This window comes from Cavia porcellus, unplaced genomic scaffold, assembly GCF_034190915.1.
Source record: "Cavia porcellus strain 051 isolate PalLab524CR breed Dunkin Hartley unplaced genomic scaffold, mCavPor4.1 scaffold_17, whole genome shotgun sequence".
Classification (NCBI taxonomy): Eukaryota; Metazoa; Chordata; class Mammalia; order Rodentia; family Caviidae; genus Cavia; species Cavia porcellus.
Genome location: NW_026947500.1, coordinates 68,839,288 through 68,858,918, shown reverse-complemented (window position 1 = coordinate 68,858,918; position 19,631 = coordinate 68,839,288). Strand labels below are relative to the sequence as shown.

The 19,631-nt window shown below is 39.4% G+C and overlaps 1 protein-coding gene across 1 annotated transcript; it reads left to right on the top strand.

Moving 5' to 3' along the window:
• The first annotated feature begins 16,860 nt into the window (after window positions 1-16,860).
• On the top strand, window positions 16,861-17,803 carry LOC100736063 (olfactory receptor 7D4-like). Its single transcript, XM_013155694.1, is given in 2 exon segments — window positions 16,861-17,120; window positions 17,122-17,803. Coding segments are annotated over 2 exon segments (942 nt in total).
• Window positions 17,804-19,631: the final 1,828 nt, after the last annotated feature.

The window sequence follows — 19,631 nt, the reverse complement described above, 5'->3', positions numbered from 1 at the left end:
CTCTCTCTCTCTGGCGAACTCTCTCTGACACGTGGTGTGGGGGAATCTAAATAGCCTAAGCTTAGGGGAGCACCCTAAGGCCATTAGAGATGCACAGGTATCTCATTGGTGCACAGATTCTTAAGGATGGGGATATAGGGTTACAATCAAGTCCATAGGGGGCAGGGGGGGGAGGAGTTTAGCTGCAGCCTTTTCTGGTTACAGTGTTTCATCTGGGCCGGCAACTCTTTCATATCCCGTCTTCTGGTTATTAGGAAAAGGGGCAAAGATCTCTCTCTGTAACTACTTCCTGCTGGCTGAGGGCGCTGTATTGGGGGTTTAGGGGAGTTTGACGGGATGAAGGTTGATGCCCAGGTAGACACTGATGCCAGGTGTTTTAGCCAGGACAACTTTACTGGTGAATGTACGTATGTCAGACTGGAAAAACAAAGAGACATAATGTTATTAGGCGAGATGGCACTATTATATTTAAGGACCCAGGTGAGGTAGATAGGAAGATGACTTTGGCTTTGAGATGGTATTTTATCAGGGTGACGTTGAGGTGGCAAAGCAGAATTCTGAAAAATAAACGTGGGATTAGGAGGAGTGAAGTTATGAGAGGTGTTTATTCCCCCCTATGAAAGCATAAAAGTTAAAAGGTAGGTAGGTAAGGCTTGTCTCTGGTATATATGATGTTGGAGTCTGTAGGCAACCGTGTTAGGGACTCCTGCTATAGAAATGATTATTAATAGAATGTAAGAAATTAAGAATCAAACTGGACAACAAAACATGACAACCTGTGAGTCATAAGGCAGAGATGAGCATCAAAAGGATGGTTAGATCTAGGGCCTGAGTGATGTGAAACCAGAATGGCAGTTTAAAAGGGAATAAAAGCATTTTATGATTTAGGACTGGGACCTGTATAAAAATGGGCCTGTTTGTAAATGGCATAGGTTGACCATCAATACCATGTCATAGAGATTGATTTAATATAGCAACCTGAATACTCAGGAAGAATCCTGTATATATGGCCTCTATGTCCACAAATATAGAGAATATCTTACCTGAGACTGTAGTGCGACTTGGAATCTGAGACGGACACCTTAAAGGGGGCTGTTGTTGCCCTGAACCCCCTCAGCCTCCAGCAGCGATTTTCTGTCGGTGACAAATCTGGCAGTGTCGACATTTTTTGTAAGGGCTATTACTTAGGATGACTTACCCACTCTCTGGTGGCTAGGACAGTCCAGTAGCCCTGGAGTAAGGTCTCAAAGAATGCCAGGATGGGGTGTCTTCTGCTGCATTTGAGCGTGGTCCATGGAGGGGGCAGGCAGCTCCACCTTGTGTAGGTTTACCTGTCTTAGAACTCCAAGTGTCACAAGTGTTAAAAATATGAAAAACCATATTAAGATCTCTATAAGGTTTGAAGGTCAAGTTTTGCCTTTTTGTTTGGGATTTGGACTATAGTAGAATTAAGTAAGTATGTAGGAATTTAATATCAGCATTTAAAATTATAAGGCAGGCAGGTTGGTAAAATTATCAGGTGGCCAGCAATAGTGAACAAATGGTAGAAAAACTGTAAGAAAAAAAAAAGGAAAAAAAAAATAGCCTCTCTCGAGTGGAATAGAACTGTAAAAAAAAATTTTGGGCAGGGCCCTGAGACTTTGGAAACATGTAGTGTTAAAGGCAGGTTGAAACACTGAGATCTGTGGCACGCGCCCGGCGCGTTTGATTGTCGTGAGGCAGCAGTGGCAGCCTGTTGCCCGGTACCGCGAAGGGGCGGGCCGTGTAGAGTGGGCAGGGCGAACGCAGGACACCATAAGCAGAGAACAGAGGCTTACTGTGACGCGCTAAGCGGCGCAGGGAAATGACATGGTTTCGCTGCGACCGCGTAAGGGGGTGGGGCCTGGAGGCCCCAAGTGGTGATCCCAGTTGACGCCTGCCGCCAATGGGAGCTGTGGCTCGCGTTCGGTCCCCCAGAGGGACGGGGCGACGGCCGAGGCAGGCGACAGAGGGGGTGGCCGCAGCGGCAGGGGCAGTCAGAGGCACGGCTTGCTTGCTGCACGAAGCCCCGTGTGTGGGGCAGGGCGAGTAGTATGCTGTGGCCGTGGGAGAGGCACAGCGTGAAGTTAGGCGGGCTTTGTTTTGAAAGGCTCACGGCTGCGCCAGAGCTGGGCGTGCTGTGAAAGCCACGGCTTTTGGGCGGCTACGGCGGGCGGGGTATGGCACAGGGACCCTGCGGGACGCTGCCGCCGTGTGGCCATGCAGGTGGTGAAACAGGAAATGGGCTGGGCTGGAGGCCAAAGCCAGAGAGGCCCACAGAATTGGAACGCAATGTGAGAGCGAAAAGAAAGAAAAAAGGCTGTTTTTAAAATCAAAAGCAGTTTGATGTGAATCTCTGGTCTCATTGTCTGGTCTCATTTAACCTCGGGAGAACGGCGGTGGCGGACGGACTGGCGTAAAGTGGGAAACAAAAGGGAGAGAAGCCAGGCGCGGGCGGAGGCAATCAATGGGAAGGGCCGGGGCTCGAGCCGCTGCACCAGTGAAATAAAGGGAGCTAAAACGTGGTGGGAGGGGGGAGGGAGAGGCGCCGGGCGCAGAGGAGCCAGGCGCGGGCCCCCCCGGGGTGACTAGGTCTCGAGGGCCACGCGGGAGACCGTCCCATGACTGTGGGACCAGCGGCGCAGAGGCGGCGCGCGGTGGGGAAGGAGAGGAGCCGCGCTGGGAAAGAAAGATGCTTTTAAAGTTTTATAAAGGGCCCTCGCGCCCAGAGCCGCTGCGCCGGCGAAAGAAAGGGAGCTATAACGTGGTTGGGGGGGGAGAGAGAGGCGCGGGGCGCGGGGCCCCCCCCTGGGGTGTCTAGGCCTCTCGGGCCATGCGGGAGGCCGTCCCATGACTGTGGGACCGGCGGCGCCGAGGCTGTGCGCGGGAGCCGGAAGAAGGGCGCGTGGGTCGGGGACACAGGGAGGAAAGAGCACACGCTGGGAAAGAAACAGCCTGTTTTAAAAGTTATCAGGGGAGTTACTCACCAGGGTTGTAGTGGATTTGTGACTGTAGAAGTGAAGAAGTTTTAACAGCAGGGGACTATAAAACAAAACTGAGAAAATTATAGTCTCTCACCTGCCGCCGAGTCACAGGGCACTATCTGTTAGGTCTGAGAGAAGGGAGAGGAGAGGAGAAGTCTGTGGGAGGAATGGAGCAGAGTGGACGGCTGTAAAAGTAGTGGGCAGCGGTGACTTTATTCCGGGAATGCGGGGAGGGGGCCCCCCGCCGCCGGCCCCGGGGCGCAGTATCTCTGCACCCGGGGCCGGTGGTCTCTTCGGGAACACGGGGAGTGGAGACTGGCGCGCTGGCCAGCGCTGGCCGCTGGAATCTGGCGGTCTCTCTCTCTCTGGCGAACTCTCTCTGACACGTGGCGTGGGGGAATCTAAATAGCCTAAGCTTAGGAGAGCACCCTAAGGCCATTAGAGATGCACAGGTATCTCATTGGTGCACAGATTCTTAAGGATGGGGATATAGGGTTACAATCAAGTCTATAGGGGGCAGGGGGGGGAGGAGTTTAGCTGCAGCCTTTTCTGGTTACAGTGTTTCATCTGGGCCGGCAGCTCTTTCAAATTCTATTGAAAATAACAAGGGAAAGCATAGTAACTACTGTAGATCACCTAAGGGTGTGGTTTTATATATCTTTTTCATTTCATGTTTTTCTAGGAATTTATTTTGTTGTCTTGTTATGATCTCCTTTTCCCTATAATACAGAAATGACAGATATTGATGTAGAGGACCACACATGGGCGAATTTCTGAACAGTTTATGGGAACAGGTTATATAATGCATGATGTAATGACCAGATTCTCTGAAGAAGAACAGACACTAAGAAACCCAGTGCCAATTCTGTAGCATTATGACATAAAATCTAGCAATACTATTTCCTCTGTCCAGAGATATATTAGTCTAGTCTCTTATGTTCAATTTCAGCATATGTAAAGATAAAAACAGCTACTTCAAAGAGAATGTGAGACGTTACAGCAGTCATTGTTGACTTCCCCAATGTCAGGACATGAAGAACTAAAAATCCTTCATCATCCTGTTTCATTTAGATTAGTTCTACAATGTTCTGTATGTATTCAATGTGTTTGAAGGTGGGTACAACTATTTGGAAGAAAACTAGAGACAATAAGGTAGACACTGAAGATCTCCAGTGGACTTGCTTTGAAACCCGTGTTTCTTAAAATTGTTTCCTTATGATGTTTTGTTCTGCTTTGTTATTTTAATCTTACCCTCTTTAAAATAAAAAAAAAATTAAGAAAAAGAAATGATACAAATGAAGGAAATACAGAAATGACAAGATTTCAAGATGAGTCATACTTTAAAAGAGGGAAAAGCCTAGTCTTGACGGGGGGGGGGACGACACTCTGATTTGATTATTATCATTCAAATTCTCCCAGGGGGTGGCGAAACAGGAACAAAAACAAGTAAGTTAAGGAACATTTGCATTCTTATACTACTTTTGAGCAGACAAGATCAGTACTTGATATAAGTGTTTTTATTATATTGAGAAACTCAGAAATGATCAATAACAGCCAAGTTGTAACTCACTTCATTTTCAAATTTGTGTATAACCATTTCCACTTCATCTACTGTAGCTGAAATTTCTTCCTTCTTATAGTCTTGACTCCTTTTAATTTTCTCAATAGAATTTGAATGCATTTTCTTCATTTTTGTTTGCTATTAACTTTCCTGAAAAATTGAAGGCATTTTATGTACTTTCTTTGATTTCTTCTGTTAATTTTAATACTTTTACTATAGGGCATTCAAAGGTACTTTTAACACAATCCACCTTTACTACATGAGTAAATATCTGTAGTGATTCTACAGCTCAGAGTACGTGACATTTTTTTTTTCTAAAACTGCAACTAATACTGAAATATTGCCGTGTTCAAAATGGATTCTGTAGAGTAATAGTCTCAATAAATGACACATAGAAAATTTGCTCATTTCCATTATTATTGTTCTCCTTTTCCACATCATTTTTTGCATATATACCTCTCCCAAGGTACTAATAGACAGTGTTTCCCAAAGATAAGACCTAACAAGAACTGAGCACAGTCATTACCATGGTGTTTTCCAGAGGCACAAAGATTATACCTCCCTATGATCTTGTTTTGTGACTCCTTAATGACTAGTAAGGCATGGTGATTGAGGTTTTCATCTTTGACCTGTAGTTTTCAAGGCTGATATTATTTAGGTCTCTTTTTGTGGAAACACTGGATATAGAACCATACATAAAACTCCATTTCTTAAGTCAGAGTTCCCTGATCTCTGAATGCAGGAACATAACACATTTTTTAATCTTTAGAAATAATTTTAATGTCTTTGCAAATGCAAACCTCGCCTCTACAGTCAGAACACTAAATCTTCACTGCATGGTAGGCAAAACTGACTACATAATGGAATTGTTCTTCTTTGGTTTCTGGGATAAAACTGCCCATTCCTAAAAATGCAATTATGTTCTCACATCTCAGTGAAAACATTCTGGATACCTCTCATTTATCAACACTCCCTTAGTCTACAGCTGGTATCATAGATGGACTTCTGATCAGAATAAGCACAGGAGGCTTCTCACGCCATTGACGATCATACAGCTTTTCTAATTAATGAAGGTTGTTATGGATTTTTTTACTGAATACCTTCCCAGGAATTTCCTCCAAATAAGAAAAAAAAAACATGAATTATATAGATAGAATGAAGAGGTAAGATCATCCAATCAAAATCAAATAAATCAAATCAAATATGAGCTTATATGTCCATGCCGCAGAGTCGGGATGTAATGTATTACATCAGTGTCTTAGTTAATTTTTATTTGTCACTGAGACAAATACCTGATGCTCAAAGTTGGGAAAGGAAAGGTTTATTTTTTATAGTTTTTGGAGATTTCAGTCCATACTCAGTTGGATCCAAGGCAGAGTGGCATGGCTAGGTCACAGTTCATGGCGACTGCAAACAGCAAGGCACAAACCAGCAATACACAGACACCTTCTTCCTGTCATTACATCACATCCTGCCTCCACCCCTAGGCCAGTGTAGCACTCACATTCCCAATCCAAGCGCTAGACAATGAACCCATCACAAATGCACAATGCAAATGCATGAGGCCTGGGGGCCACCCACATAAACCATGACAATCAATAAATGTAATAGTCAAAATATATATTAATGGACTTAATTAAAACTCCCCCCAAAACTCATGAAGATAAACGTTTGCTTTAGTTCTTTCAGAATGTATGAAACCACAGCCCTAATTAGAACAGTGAAGTCTGTTGTAATTCAAACTTGGAAACAACCCACATGTGCATCAACTGCTGAATGGACAAAACGCATGTCATTTTTAATACAATTCCATACTACACAGCCATAAAGGAGGATAAAGTTGAGACATTTCTAGGTAAAAAGAGGCACCTCAAGAATATTACCTTAAGTGAAATAAATAGTCACACATATATAAATATCACATCGCAGGTCTGGTGTGAGAAACTGGAACTGTACATGAGGACCAAAGCATAAACAGATGATGCGAAATAGCAAGAAAGTATTCAAAAGACAGGGGAACCCATCAGGGTGAAGAGGGAGAGGGAAAGGATAAATGAAGAAAAGTGAGAAAACAAACATAAAATGGAAACAATGTTTGTAAATAAGGAGAAGAAGCGTTGGAGGGCAGAGAGAAATGGGTAAAAAAGAAAAATCAAGATATATCATTTTCAAACTCCCTATGATGAATATGATCATTATGGATATCAAAATGTACCAATAAACATGATTATTTTAAAAACTGCAAAATTATATAAATAAACCCATTGACTAAAAAGTAAGAGGAAAGTAGAGATTTCCCATTAACTTTTACACACTACATTGTAAAGTGTCAGTATTATGAATGCCTAGAGAATTTTTTTTTAATTTTTTGAAACAGGGTATTATTATGTAGTAAATGTTGGCCTTGACTTTACTATGTAGCCCAGTTTAGCCTCCAACGCATAATTGTCTTCTCTCAGCCTCCTGAGTGCTGGGATTTAAAGCATGTGCCACCATGTCCAGTTTAGAGAGTGTTAATGAATTCAAGACAGAAAGAATCATTGAGCATCCTTATTCTGTCATGGCAAGTAGGAGAGTCTTCCCTAGAGCAGAAATTTTAAGCTACAGAGGAGGGTTGAGTCACTGACATTCTTAGGAGAAGAGGCAGGAAACAGTATCCTAGGCTGTGAGGATGGAAGTAACAGTTTCCCTCCCAGTCCCAGGGCTCAGTGTAGGAGGTGATGTTCTATTTATCTGTGGCACTAAGACTGTTGTCAGCTTTGGCTCAATGTTATCTTTCCAGGGACCTAGAGAGCACCTGCCTTATTGTAAATTCTGAATAAATATACTAAATGTCAAAACAAAAATACTATAGCACAAAAATAAATCCTCAAGTTGGCATCAAGCCTGAACATAAACCCAAAATTGAGTATAATAAAGTCTATTAGAATGCACCCATAGGTATTTTAAAAGGGTAACAAATGAGAAATAGCTAAAGTATGAATGCAAGCCTAACTTACAAGAGTGTTAGTCAATTCATCACACACTAGGTCAGTGGACATAAATCTTAACTATAACTACAATGGAAAATTATATTTGAGAAACTTTAATAGGCACTGATGTCAGCGGTATCCAGTGTAAGAATGTCAGGGAAAAAAAGAACGCAAAGACATTTCTGTTAACTCATTAGATAACGGTGGTTCTCAAAACACAGACAAGCAACAATGGAGTATTCACATCAACTTCATGAAATGTCCAGACAGCCACTGCAAATATAAATATTCAATGGTTCCTCAATATGTAAAGGGGTCAGTTATGTGGTAAAAGAGGCATGAGTGATGATCAAACAACAGGAACAATCACAATATTTGTATGCTCTTGTGAATGCTGAGATAAGATGATAGCCTCAGTGTGGAGGCAGGCTCTGAAAAGTGGAATCTACTTAGTAAACAGAGGATTTCATAGAAAAACATTAACTTGAAACAAATGAGACACTTCATGCATACTAGCCTTTCAGTGGCTTGTTAAAGAATAAATCATTGAAGAAAGCAAATCTAACAAATGGCACAACTTACAACAAGGAGCAAGTAAAAGCTGAACACTCAACAGAAAATCATTCTTAGTGGGAAAAGATCTAGAGTGCCAATGAGAAAAGTAAGCCAAATTGCTTAAAATGACAGGCGTCAGTGGAAACCAGAGACAGAGGCTCCTATACCTTTGAAGGCTAAAGGATTATTGTGAATTCTCAGCATCATAAGTCTAGAGGAAACCCCTATACCCACCTTCCCTCTTCTCCTTATGCCGCCTGCCCTCAGCAGCACACATGGTTCTCTCCAGTGGTTTTTCTCCTCTATGATCTGTCCCTAAGGAAGCCATGTTATGTTTTCAACAGAGGCTGAGATAAGAGAATTTCAGGGGAGGTGCACAAGAGAGATGGGGTTTATACATTCTAGCATCTCAAAGATGGAATTGTCAGAAGTCATAATTAAGTAAATTGTTCTACTATCTTCCATTCTCCAAACAATTCAACTGCTTTGGGTCACAAAGGACAGTGCAGAATGCAATTATTTCTTTTAACTTTTGCATCTATGCAAGAAGCATAGAGTGAGACAAAATTTTCCCCCAAGAAGAGGTTTTTACTCCTTACTTTGAATTTGAAGCCCCAATGCTTACGCTAAGTAATGTGTAAATTGGTCATCAAAGTAATGCCAGAAACAATATAATATGATAAATGGCCTTTGAAGTTTTAGAGGTTTTGTGGGTCATTTAGTACCCACACTACTATGAAAGATAGGGGGCTATATTTTTAATTTTTCTTATGTTTCAACTTGATTTATTTTTATTTTAAATTATTTTTATTTCTACATGTTTGCAGTGGGTAACAATGACATCCATTACTAATGTGTGACACCTGACAGCATGAGAAAGTTTATTCAAAATATTTATTTTACCTCTTAATCTTTACATTAAAAATTTATTTGTATAATTTTGGGATATTTTAATCAAATCTACTGATGCATTTTGGCCATTATAGCTAGTTGTATAACTCAATATATTCTGGCTCCAGTTTATGGACACATAAGCATTTTTTAAATTTAATTTTGATGAGGTGATATTTCTACTCTTTATCTATATAATCCACATTTTTTTCTCACTTGTAAAAAATTTCCTGGGGAAGATACAGTAAGCCATAAAAGTGGTCATCCATGATTAAAACCATATGGTAGCCAAAAGGCATGAGAAAACTAGTGTGTTTTTACAAATCAGAAGACCACGTATGATGCCAGCCTGGGTTAAGGGAGTATGGGTAAGTGTGAGTTACCCCAAACACCTTCATTGAGAACTGAAGTACCAAAGTTTGCATTGAGGAATGGGCCATTTTATCCCAGAAACCAGAGAACAATTACATCAATGGATTCAGTTTTTCCTTTTGTTGTATTGTGAAATGAACATTTAGTGATCCTACTGTGGAAGTGAGATATTTGCAGTTGAAAGAGTTTAAAATTGTTTTTGAAGATCAAAGTTATGTCCAGGCAAAGTGGTGCATGCCTGTGACCTCAGCACATAGGAGGCTAAAGCAGGAGTAACACTATGATTTAAAGGCCAGCCTTAACCATAATGCAAGACCCTGTCTCCAAAAGGTTTTTCATGATTCAGGAACTCTGACTCAAGAGCTGAATTTTTATTTTGAATCCCATATTCTGTGTTTTTCTCCAAATGAGATCTAATGGGAAAATAATGAACTTTGAAAACTAGAGATCAAAACAGACATCTCCAGTCTGGATTCAACATGATTGAATAACGAAGGACTCAAATTGGAATTTCTGAGAGGAAATAAACTAAAAACAGCAGTTAATAATATGACAAGAATAAATCAATAAATGTCACTTACAACCATTAATGTTAATGGTCTTAACTCACCAATCAAAAGAAATAGATTGCTAGAATTAATTAAGTAACAAGATCTACCAATATGCTGCATACAAAAACCACGTTAACACAAAAAACATTTCATAACCTGAAAAATCAAAGGAGAGAGAACAATATTCCATGTAATATAAAGCCAGAAAAAGATAGGGGTAGCTATTCTATTTACAGACAATGTGAAATTCAAGGTAAGACAGAATAAAAGAGAAAAATATGGTTACTAAATTCTTGTTAATGGTAAGCTCTAAGAAGAGTTTACAATCATAAACATGTGTGCATTAAATACAGGAGCAGCCAAATATATAAGACAAATATTACTGGGTATGAATTAACCAAATATGTACTAAGAGAATTGTAATTGGAATTTCAATACCCCATTCTCATAAATAGATAGATCACCTACACAAAAACTCAACAAAGAAATATCAGAATGATATCAAAACCAACAATAAATTTAACAGATGTGTGTATATGGCTTCAGAGTGTTCCACCCAACAACATCAGAATTTACACTCTTTGCAGCTGCACGAGGGGCATTCTCTAAAATATACCATATACTGGGCCACAGAATATACCTAAGTAAATGCTAAGTAACTGAAATTATTCCATGCACATTATTTGACCATAGTGCAATTAAACTGGAAATCAATGACAAAATAAACCACAAAAACTCAGTGAATATATGGAAATCAAACAACACCCTGCTGAACAACAAATGGATCATAGATGAAATTAAATTAAAGTTTGAACAATATCCACAACTAAATGATAATGCTGATCCAACATCTTGGAACTTATGGGATGCAATGAAGGTTTCCCAAGGAGGGAAATTTGTAGTGGTAAATATCCTTATCAGGAAGACAGAATGAGCTCAATTAAATAATCTAATGTTGAGTCTCAAGCTTCTAGAGACAAAAAGGAACAACTCAAATCCAAAGCTCATACAAGGGAAGAAATTATAAATATGAGACCAAAAGTTATTCCAACTGACTAAGCAAATAGTGCAAAAATCAATGAATAGAAGACTTGGTTCTTTGAAAGATTAAATATGATTGATAAATTCTTAGCTAGCCTTATTAAAAGAGGCTCAAATTCTTGCAATTAGGAATGAAAAGTGTGAAATCATTACAGATTCTTCAGTAATTCAGATCATCAAACATACTTAAAGAATTTTATTCTAATAAAATGGAAAAGAGATTAAATGAATAAATTCCTAGATACATATGAATTACCAAGGCTGAATCAGGAAGTTATAAAAATCCTAATGAACCCAGTATCAGTCCATGAAAGTGAAAATGTAGTTAAAAACCTACTAATAAAAAAAGCCAATATCCTGTTGGTTACACAGGTGAAATGTACATAATATCTAATACCAATAATCAAACTCTTCAATGAACTAGAAAGGGAAGCAATATTTCCAGATTTATTCCTAGAAGCAAGTGTTACCCTGATTCTGAAACTAGACAAGGAACCATCTAAGAAAGACAATTCTAGGCAAGTATTCCTAATGCACATAGGTACAAAAATGCTCAATAAGATACTGGCAAATAGAATGTAGCAAATCTTCAAGAAGATTGTATAACAGGACCAAGTAAGATTCATTCAGGTATGCAGGGCGGTTAAACATACACAAATCAATAATAATACACCATATCAATAGAGCAAAGGACAAAGAAACACAAGATCATCTCAATATAGATAGCAAAAGCAATCTGAGAAACTTGACAACTGATTTCTGATAGAAACCCTACAGAAAATCAGAATAGATGTTCTTTATTTCAATCTGATAAAAGCCATCTATGACAGAACAAATCCAACACCATATTAAATGGACAGAAATTAAAAGCTTCACTCTAAAATCAGGAACAAGATGATTTCCCATTACCACCAATCATATTCACTATAGTTCTGGAAATATTAGAGCAATTAAAGAAGATAGTGAAATATAGCAGTAAGGATATTAAAGGAAGAAGTTAAACTGTCAATATTTATAGATGACATGATATCCTATATAAAGAATCTCAAAAACTCCAATGAAAGGCTTCTCGAGTTTGTAACCAGATTCAGTACAGTAGCTGAATACAAAATCAACACTCAAAATCAACAGCATTCTTGCATATCTTTACAAGATCACTCAGAAAGAAATTAGAGAAATAGCACCCTTCACAATAGCATCAAAAATGAAATAATTAAAAATGAATCTAACAAAGAAGGTAAAAAATCTGTATATTGAAAATAACAATAGCATGAAAAGGAGATTAAACAGAGTATCAGAAAATGGAAAGATGGGTGACCTTCCCAGATCTGGGAACTGTCTCTGAGGCCTGTGGGGACCAGGAATCTGCTCCAACAGAGACACATGATCATCTGAAAACGCACAGTGAGGTCCACAGAAATTGGGGAGATGTGCTAAGTGACTTGCCCACACTCAGGAGCCAGAAGTGAGGCTCCTGGGGACCAACGAGCTGTACCCTGTGACCCACAGTCATCTGGGAACCCTCCTTGAGGCCTTTGGGATTTGGAGGTTTGGGACTCTTCATCCAGAGTCACATCCACACCTGGGAAACATTCCTTAGGCTGGAAGTGCCCGGGAACCTGCACCCAGCAATGTCTTGTCATCCAGAACCCACAATGAAATCTTCAAGGACTGGAAAGCTGTGCCCCTAAACCAGGCCACATCCAGGAGCTACTCTGTGGTCCATGGTGCCCAACAGTCCATGTCCAGCAACACACAGGGTCCTTTGACCCCTAAATGAGGCCCAAAGAGTCTCAGAGTCCACACGCAGTGACGCTTCCACAACTCAGAAACATCCCCAAAGCCCTCAGGGGCTGTGAGTCAGCAACCAGAGACCCACAGCCACGAGTAACCCTCACTGAGGCCTGCTGTCAGAGGGCTGCCAACACAGGAAGCAACTAGGATGTGGCCTCTGACTAAACTGGAGGGAAGAAAATGTCAAAAGAAAGAGTAAAACGCCAATCTAGATCTAGTACAGGAGACAGACATGGATGAAATTAGAAATCACACCTGAAATTTCTGAAATAATAGCAATGGAAGTAAAAAACAGCTCCAGGAAGCTATAAAGGAGGTCAGATCAGAAATAAACTCTCAGGTAAAAATGGAAATGATAAACATAATGAAAGCATTGGTGAGCATATCCAAAGAAGACAAAGATGAAAAATTAGAGGAGCGCTGAAAAATGATGGAAACTTTTTTTTCATTTTAAAGAGAATAAAGCAAAACAAATCAGAACAAAGTAGAGCAGAAAAGAGTAAACAATGCAAATAACAGGATTTCAGAAAAATAAAGCAGGAAATAAAGAGTGCCTACCATAATGTCTCTTGTTTTCTTCGAAATACTTGTCCGTACCTTCACATACAATAAGGTAAAACACATCAAAATACTATAAAAGTAATCAAAACACAAGAATGAGAGCTGTAAGGGCTTTCAAGACCAGACGCGAGGATATCAATAATGGCTACCATTATGTGTTTTGTTTTCCTCCTCTGCATAGCTGTCCATGTCTTCATATATATGAAAATCAAATAATTGAAAGCAGGCTAAAACCAATCAAAACCTGAATACAAATGACAGGAAATCATCAGTGGCTACCATGGTCTCTCATTTTCCTCAGTGTAGTTGTTCAAACATACTAAAATTAATTCTTATAAACTCTTCAGGTGAAGTTCTAGTCATATATAAACCTTGATAGGTACATCTATCCTTTCTGTATTAGAGGGTGAACTGGATTTTTATTGCATCATTATTGACAATAGGCGATGTGAGTATTTTTCCTGTCTGTGAATGGAAAAGCAGGCTTTAAAAATATGAATATATACACACACACACATATATATATATATATATATAGAGAGAGAGAGAGAGAGAGAGACAGAGAGAGAGACAGAGAGAGAGTGTTTACATTGACATGGATGAATTAGAAAAAATGTTAGATGAAATAAGCTAAATGCAGAGTGATAAATATTTAATTATCTCATTCATATGTAGATTTGATAAAGCTGAGTTCATGGAAATTCATCAGAACAATTACTAACAGAGATTAGCAGTGGTCACAAAATGTTGGGCAAAGGATAAAAAATTCTGACTAAATATGAGGAATAAGTTCAAAAATTTAAAGCATGATGACTATGGTTAAAGGTGATATATTGTACACTTGCAAAATACTGAGGGAGAATGTATTCTGTCCACAAAAATGAAAACTACATGAGGTGATGTACGTCACTTTTCCTAAATGTAACCATTTCATAATGAATAACACTTTTCAACATCAGATTGTATATGACAAGCCCATACTTTTTTATTTGACAAAAATAAATAAATTGGAGAAGTTAAAAAATTGATAAAAATTTTAAAAGTCTTTTCCTTTTTCTTTCATATCATTATGGCCCCAAACTGATATAAAATCTCCTGAGTCTTTTGAAGAGTGTATCACAGTATATTTTTCCTCTGATTGATTCTTTAAATAAGTTCAGTATTGCTCAGAGTAAATCATATGACTTTCAAATCAAACCAAAAAAAAAAAAAAAAACCCTAAAGCTTCTCCCTGGAGAAAATTAATTTATCTCCCTCCATGCTTTCTGTTGGGAGTCATCGATGCTAGAAATTGACCACATGTGCATAGCTGTAGCATGATTGTCCCAAAAGCAAAGATTACCCAGGGCAAGCCTCATGAAGAAGTTGCTTCAACCCAGAAAAACACCAAGCCCTTAGACAATCCAAGCAATGGATTGCTAGGCAGCAGAGTTGAAATTGACATCATCCTTCTGAGTGTATAAATAAATATGCCACAGTGGTTTAACAGTTCCTTTCCTCGCATCAGGAGAGAAGGGCTCCACCTGACCCCAGCTTTTGTCTATTTTCTCATAGTTTCAGGGTCCTTCACTCCAGGAACCTCCAGAGCCACATGGGTCCCTGGCAGCTACCTAGATAGACTCAAAATAAGCTGAACATTTTGCACTGTATTTACTTGCTTGCATCCAATGGGAAGACAAAGAGACTATTTAATCAGGAGCTTCATAGTGTGAGACCTAGCATTTAGAACCATCATGTTTCAATTGCTTGTGCTTCTCTGGTTCCAGCAGCTGGGCTCCCCGGGAACAGTTCATGCAGAAAAGAAAGGTCCAGCAGTAATCATCAGTGACTGTGTCCTTGTGAGTGTGGGTGGAGTACAAAGAAGAAGAAAATACATTTACCAAGAATGGGAAAATGGTGAGTTCCTAAAACTTCTCTATACTTTTCAATAAAACATATGCTCCTGTTAGATTTTCTGCATTCAGTGACTTGATCATGAACTACTTCTCCAAAGATCTATTCTGTGAGGATATTGTCTACTTTGTTCCAAACTTGTTTGGGGTCTTATTTTGTATTCCCCACCAATTTTTACGAGGAGATTTGACTTTCTGATAGACTTTGTTATTTCTATATTATTATAATATTGTTTCACTCATTCCTCAATGCCATCCCCAGTCTTATTTCCTTTTTCATACCAACCCTTTTAAATATTCATAAAATATCAAGTTACTGAAGTTGAAGGAGGCTTTCTTTGCATGGTAGTGAGTTTATCACAAATACTTCAGTGTGTAATGTAACTTCTTGTCTAGTGTTTAAAAACAAATGTGTTTATTCATGTGTGAAAATGGCCTTGGTGTCTTCTTTTTACAATCTCAGCTCAGGATGCCCCACTCATGCATTCCTATTGGATTTTTCTCAAATGTACTTTCAGTGGGGTCTATGATTATGATTTATATTCACTGACTTTCTTTTCTGGGATGAATTCTGTTATCCAATGGCTTTATGTAAAGCTGTATTCTAGGTCTAGAACTGATCTTGTTTTATATCATGCATCATCCTGGGCAAGAATTCTCTGAAGGAAAAAGCCACTGAAAATCTCCTTAACTAGAAATGCTGTCTCCAAAAGAGGTATCCATGTTTGATGTTTGCATTAATCTGAGACCCTCTATGATGGCAACCAGAGTTCAAGGGAGTATTGCTGTCATACCTATTCCAGACTCATTTATTGAGATATTAAGAACAGAATCATATTCATGAAATACCTGCTGCATTCTGGGAGTCAAAGATAGATTAGACCTCCTCTCTTAATTTCCATCCATCCTGCAGTGAACCTGTACTGTCTTGCTGCAGTGATTGTGGAGTGGCAGTAAAGAGCATTTAAGTAACTACCGCAAAGCTACACGTGTTATGTTGTTTGGCAAACACCCTATCCCAGGAATTCTGACACAAAAATTCAATGTTAAAAACATGGACGTATATATTATCTTGAGAGAGTTACTTACCCAAAAATAATATTTAATATGAATAATAATACCTTTAATTTTCTGGGATTATTAGTGTGAATGGATTTTTAAACCTTAGAAACAAACAATGGTAATAAACACATTTTAGAAACAAAAATAAGAGACTAAGGGTTAACTTTCAAATCACTGAGAACCTTCAGTCATAGAATGAATGCTCTTTCTGTGAAAAATCCATTTTTCACAAAGGAAAAAAATAAAAGAAGTATGGAGATTATCAATTAAATATGCGTAAAAATTTTCAGCAATCTTAGAAAAGTTCTAACAAATTTAAAATTTGTTTATGTTTATAAATTCAAGTAGGTAAATTAAAACTCGGGCAACAGTGATGTAAACAGAGATGAATCTCCACTGTATGAAGGGAACTTTGGACCATCATGCAGATCTGAAATAGACGTGAGCTGTCACTGGGCTGGGCAAATCCCTGTTTACTGGTAGGCACCAGTAGAAAAGGAAAGATCTGCTGATTCTTGACAACTTAAGGTGTAAGGTAAATATGGTGACATCTGGCTGTGCCTTCAAAAATGATTTTTTTTCCTGGCACAGCAGATGTTCTGTGACATGGAAACACTGACCCACACAGGCGCACCCCAATTCCTCCTCCTGGGCATCTCAAAGGACCCTAAATTGCAGCCCATCCTCTTTGGCCTGTTCCTGACCATGTATCTGGTCACGGTGCTCGGAAACCTGTTCCTCATCCTGGCCATCATCTCCATATCCCATTTTCATACGCCCATGTACTTCTTCCTCTCCAGCCTATCCTTGGCTGACTTCAGCTTCACCTCCACCAAAGTGCCAAAGATGCTGGCGAACATTGACACATAGCAAAGGCATTTTGTATACAGAGTGCCTCATCCAGATATTTTTATTTTTGGCTTTTGTGGGAATGGATAACTTACTGCTGACCATAATAGCATATGACCGCTTTGTGGCCATCTGCTATCCCTTGAAATATGTGACCATCATGAACCCCGATACCTGTGTTTCCTTAGTTCTGATGTCGTTGTTTGTCATGCTCTTGGTCTCCCTGCTTCCTATTCTAATAAGGAAGCACTTGACTTTCTCCAAGGACACGGAAATCCCCCATTGCATCTGTGAGCTGGCTCAGGTGCTCAAGGTGGCCAGGTCTGATGCCATTGCTAATGTCAGTGTCATCGTTTTGTATGTGTCAACTGCCCTGCTGGGTGTGTGTCCCGTCACAGGGATCCTCTTCTCTTCCTCTCAGATCATAGCCTCCCTAATGAAGATGCCCTACACAGAAAGCAAGTTTAAAGCATTTTCCACCTGTGGGTCTCACCTCTGTGTGGTATCCTTGTTCTATGGAACAGACCTTGGGGTCTACCTCAGTTCTGTGGGGACCCATTCTCCCCCGGACAGCTCTGTGGCCTCTGTGATGTATACTATAGTGACCCCCATTTTGAACCCCTTCATCTACAGCTTGAGGAACAAGGATGTGATCGGAGCCCTGGGAAGACTCCTCAAGAGAGCAGCCTCTCATCCTTAATGACCCACTTATCTTAGAATTAACTGAACATCCTGTACCATGAAAAAAAACACCATGAAGTTTTGAAGCCTATATTTTTTCTTCCCACAATGACATCCTAAAATGTTTGTATTTGCAAAGCATCTATGACTTTACATTTGATATTATTCTATTTGTTTCTTTCCCACAATGTGCTCAGAAGTTTAGTTTTAAACTTTTCTTTACTCTGCATGTTTTATAAAGTTACAAGTCCGGTAAAATTTCTTGTGGGCATTCCTGAAATTTCCAGTGTCATGTAATGTACTGATATAATCTGTTGCTTCTCTCAAACATTTCACTTAAATATTAATGTTTTTATGGGTTTTTGTGTGCTACAGAATAAATGGAGTGAAAATCATCACAGTTGAAGTTTTACCATAGATGAAGTGTAAGTCTGATTTTGCATGCCTTCATACTCGAAAAATTTCTTTCAAATTATTCCACACATTCACCAAATCTGAGTGGAACAGGCTGAGAATGGGATGCACGGTAGCTTGGAACTTGGTATTCAGCCCACACTTTCCTTAGCGGATGTTTGCTGTATGTGACAATTACATTTCTAGTGGGGAGCTGGTGCGTGCACACAGTGTCTTCGTTCACTCTGCTCCTTAACATTCTATCCCTTCTTCCTGCTTCCATAACTTTCTGTAAAGAAGAATAAATCAGTTGTTTGAAAGAAAGTGAATACACCTTGCCACGACAATATTGTGAGATATATCAAGCACACAAGCTTAAATATTTCATGGATTCTCTTACATGAGAAACTCAAAGTATGCATAAGGAACAAATAAAAGATAGTAGGAAATAAGCACTAGATCTTTTGTTAGTGGTAAGGGAATCAGGAGATTTTCTTTTCCCCATAACTGAGCATCTATATAGGTGATTCTTTGTGATACATATTCTGTGGAGAAATGGCTTTTCAAGTCTCTTTTTAAGGCTCATGTTGGAGGAGTGTGGTGTGCACTTTTACTTCTGATCTGTCAGTTTTGTTTGTACATTTTTGACACAGGGATTTTCTCAGACATAGGTTGTATAAACATCTGTCCCCACTTAGGTGTTATATTTTTATTTAAGTATGGAGTTGATTGTTATAAAATGTACTCATCATGATATACACTAGATCTCTCGAGGCTATTGCTCCTGCTCATTTTGTGTCTTTCTAGAAATGTCCAAAGAATTCCTTTGCCTTGTTAACAGTTATTTGTATTTTAATAGTTGCTAGGTTTGATTTCCCTATGCAGTGAAACCTTAGATGTCAAGAGATTTGTCCTAAAAGTATTTTGTAAAACAATCAAATATTTCTAATAAATTTTCATCGTTAAATGAGCAATGTTTTGAAATGCAAGGTGTATTTGATTCCACACATCACATGATCACAGTTGAGCTGATGGATTCCTAGTCTCTGTCTGTGCCTCTCTATGACTGTGTCTCTCTCCTCTCCTCTCCTCTCCTCTCCTCTCCTCTCCTCTCCTCTCCTCTCCTCTCCTCTCCTCTCCTCTCCTCTCCTCTCCTCTCCCATTCTCTCCTCTCCTTTCCTGTTCTCTCTCTCTTGCTCTCTTTCTCTACTTCAGTCTCTCTTTCTCTTTATCTCTCTGTCTCTCTTTCTTTCTTCCCCACCTCCGAACAATTGTGAGCAGTTGTCCCAACAGGCAGAGGTAATGGAGATCTCATCTGCAGATGAGGAGGAGAAAAGGGAAAAAGAAAAATTTCTCACTTCATGTGAGATTAGGATGATATGTAAAATGTAGGAAACTGAAGACGTTTGTAGAAAAGCACTGGTGGAAAGAAGCATACAGCTGTAGCTGTGTGA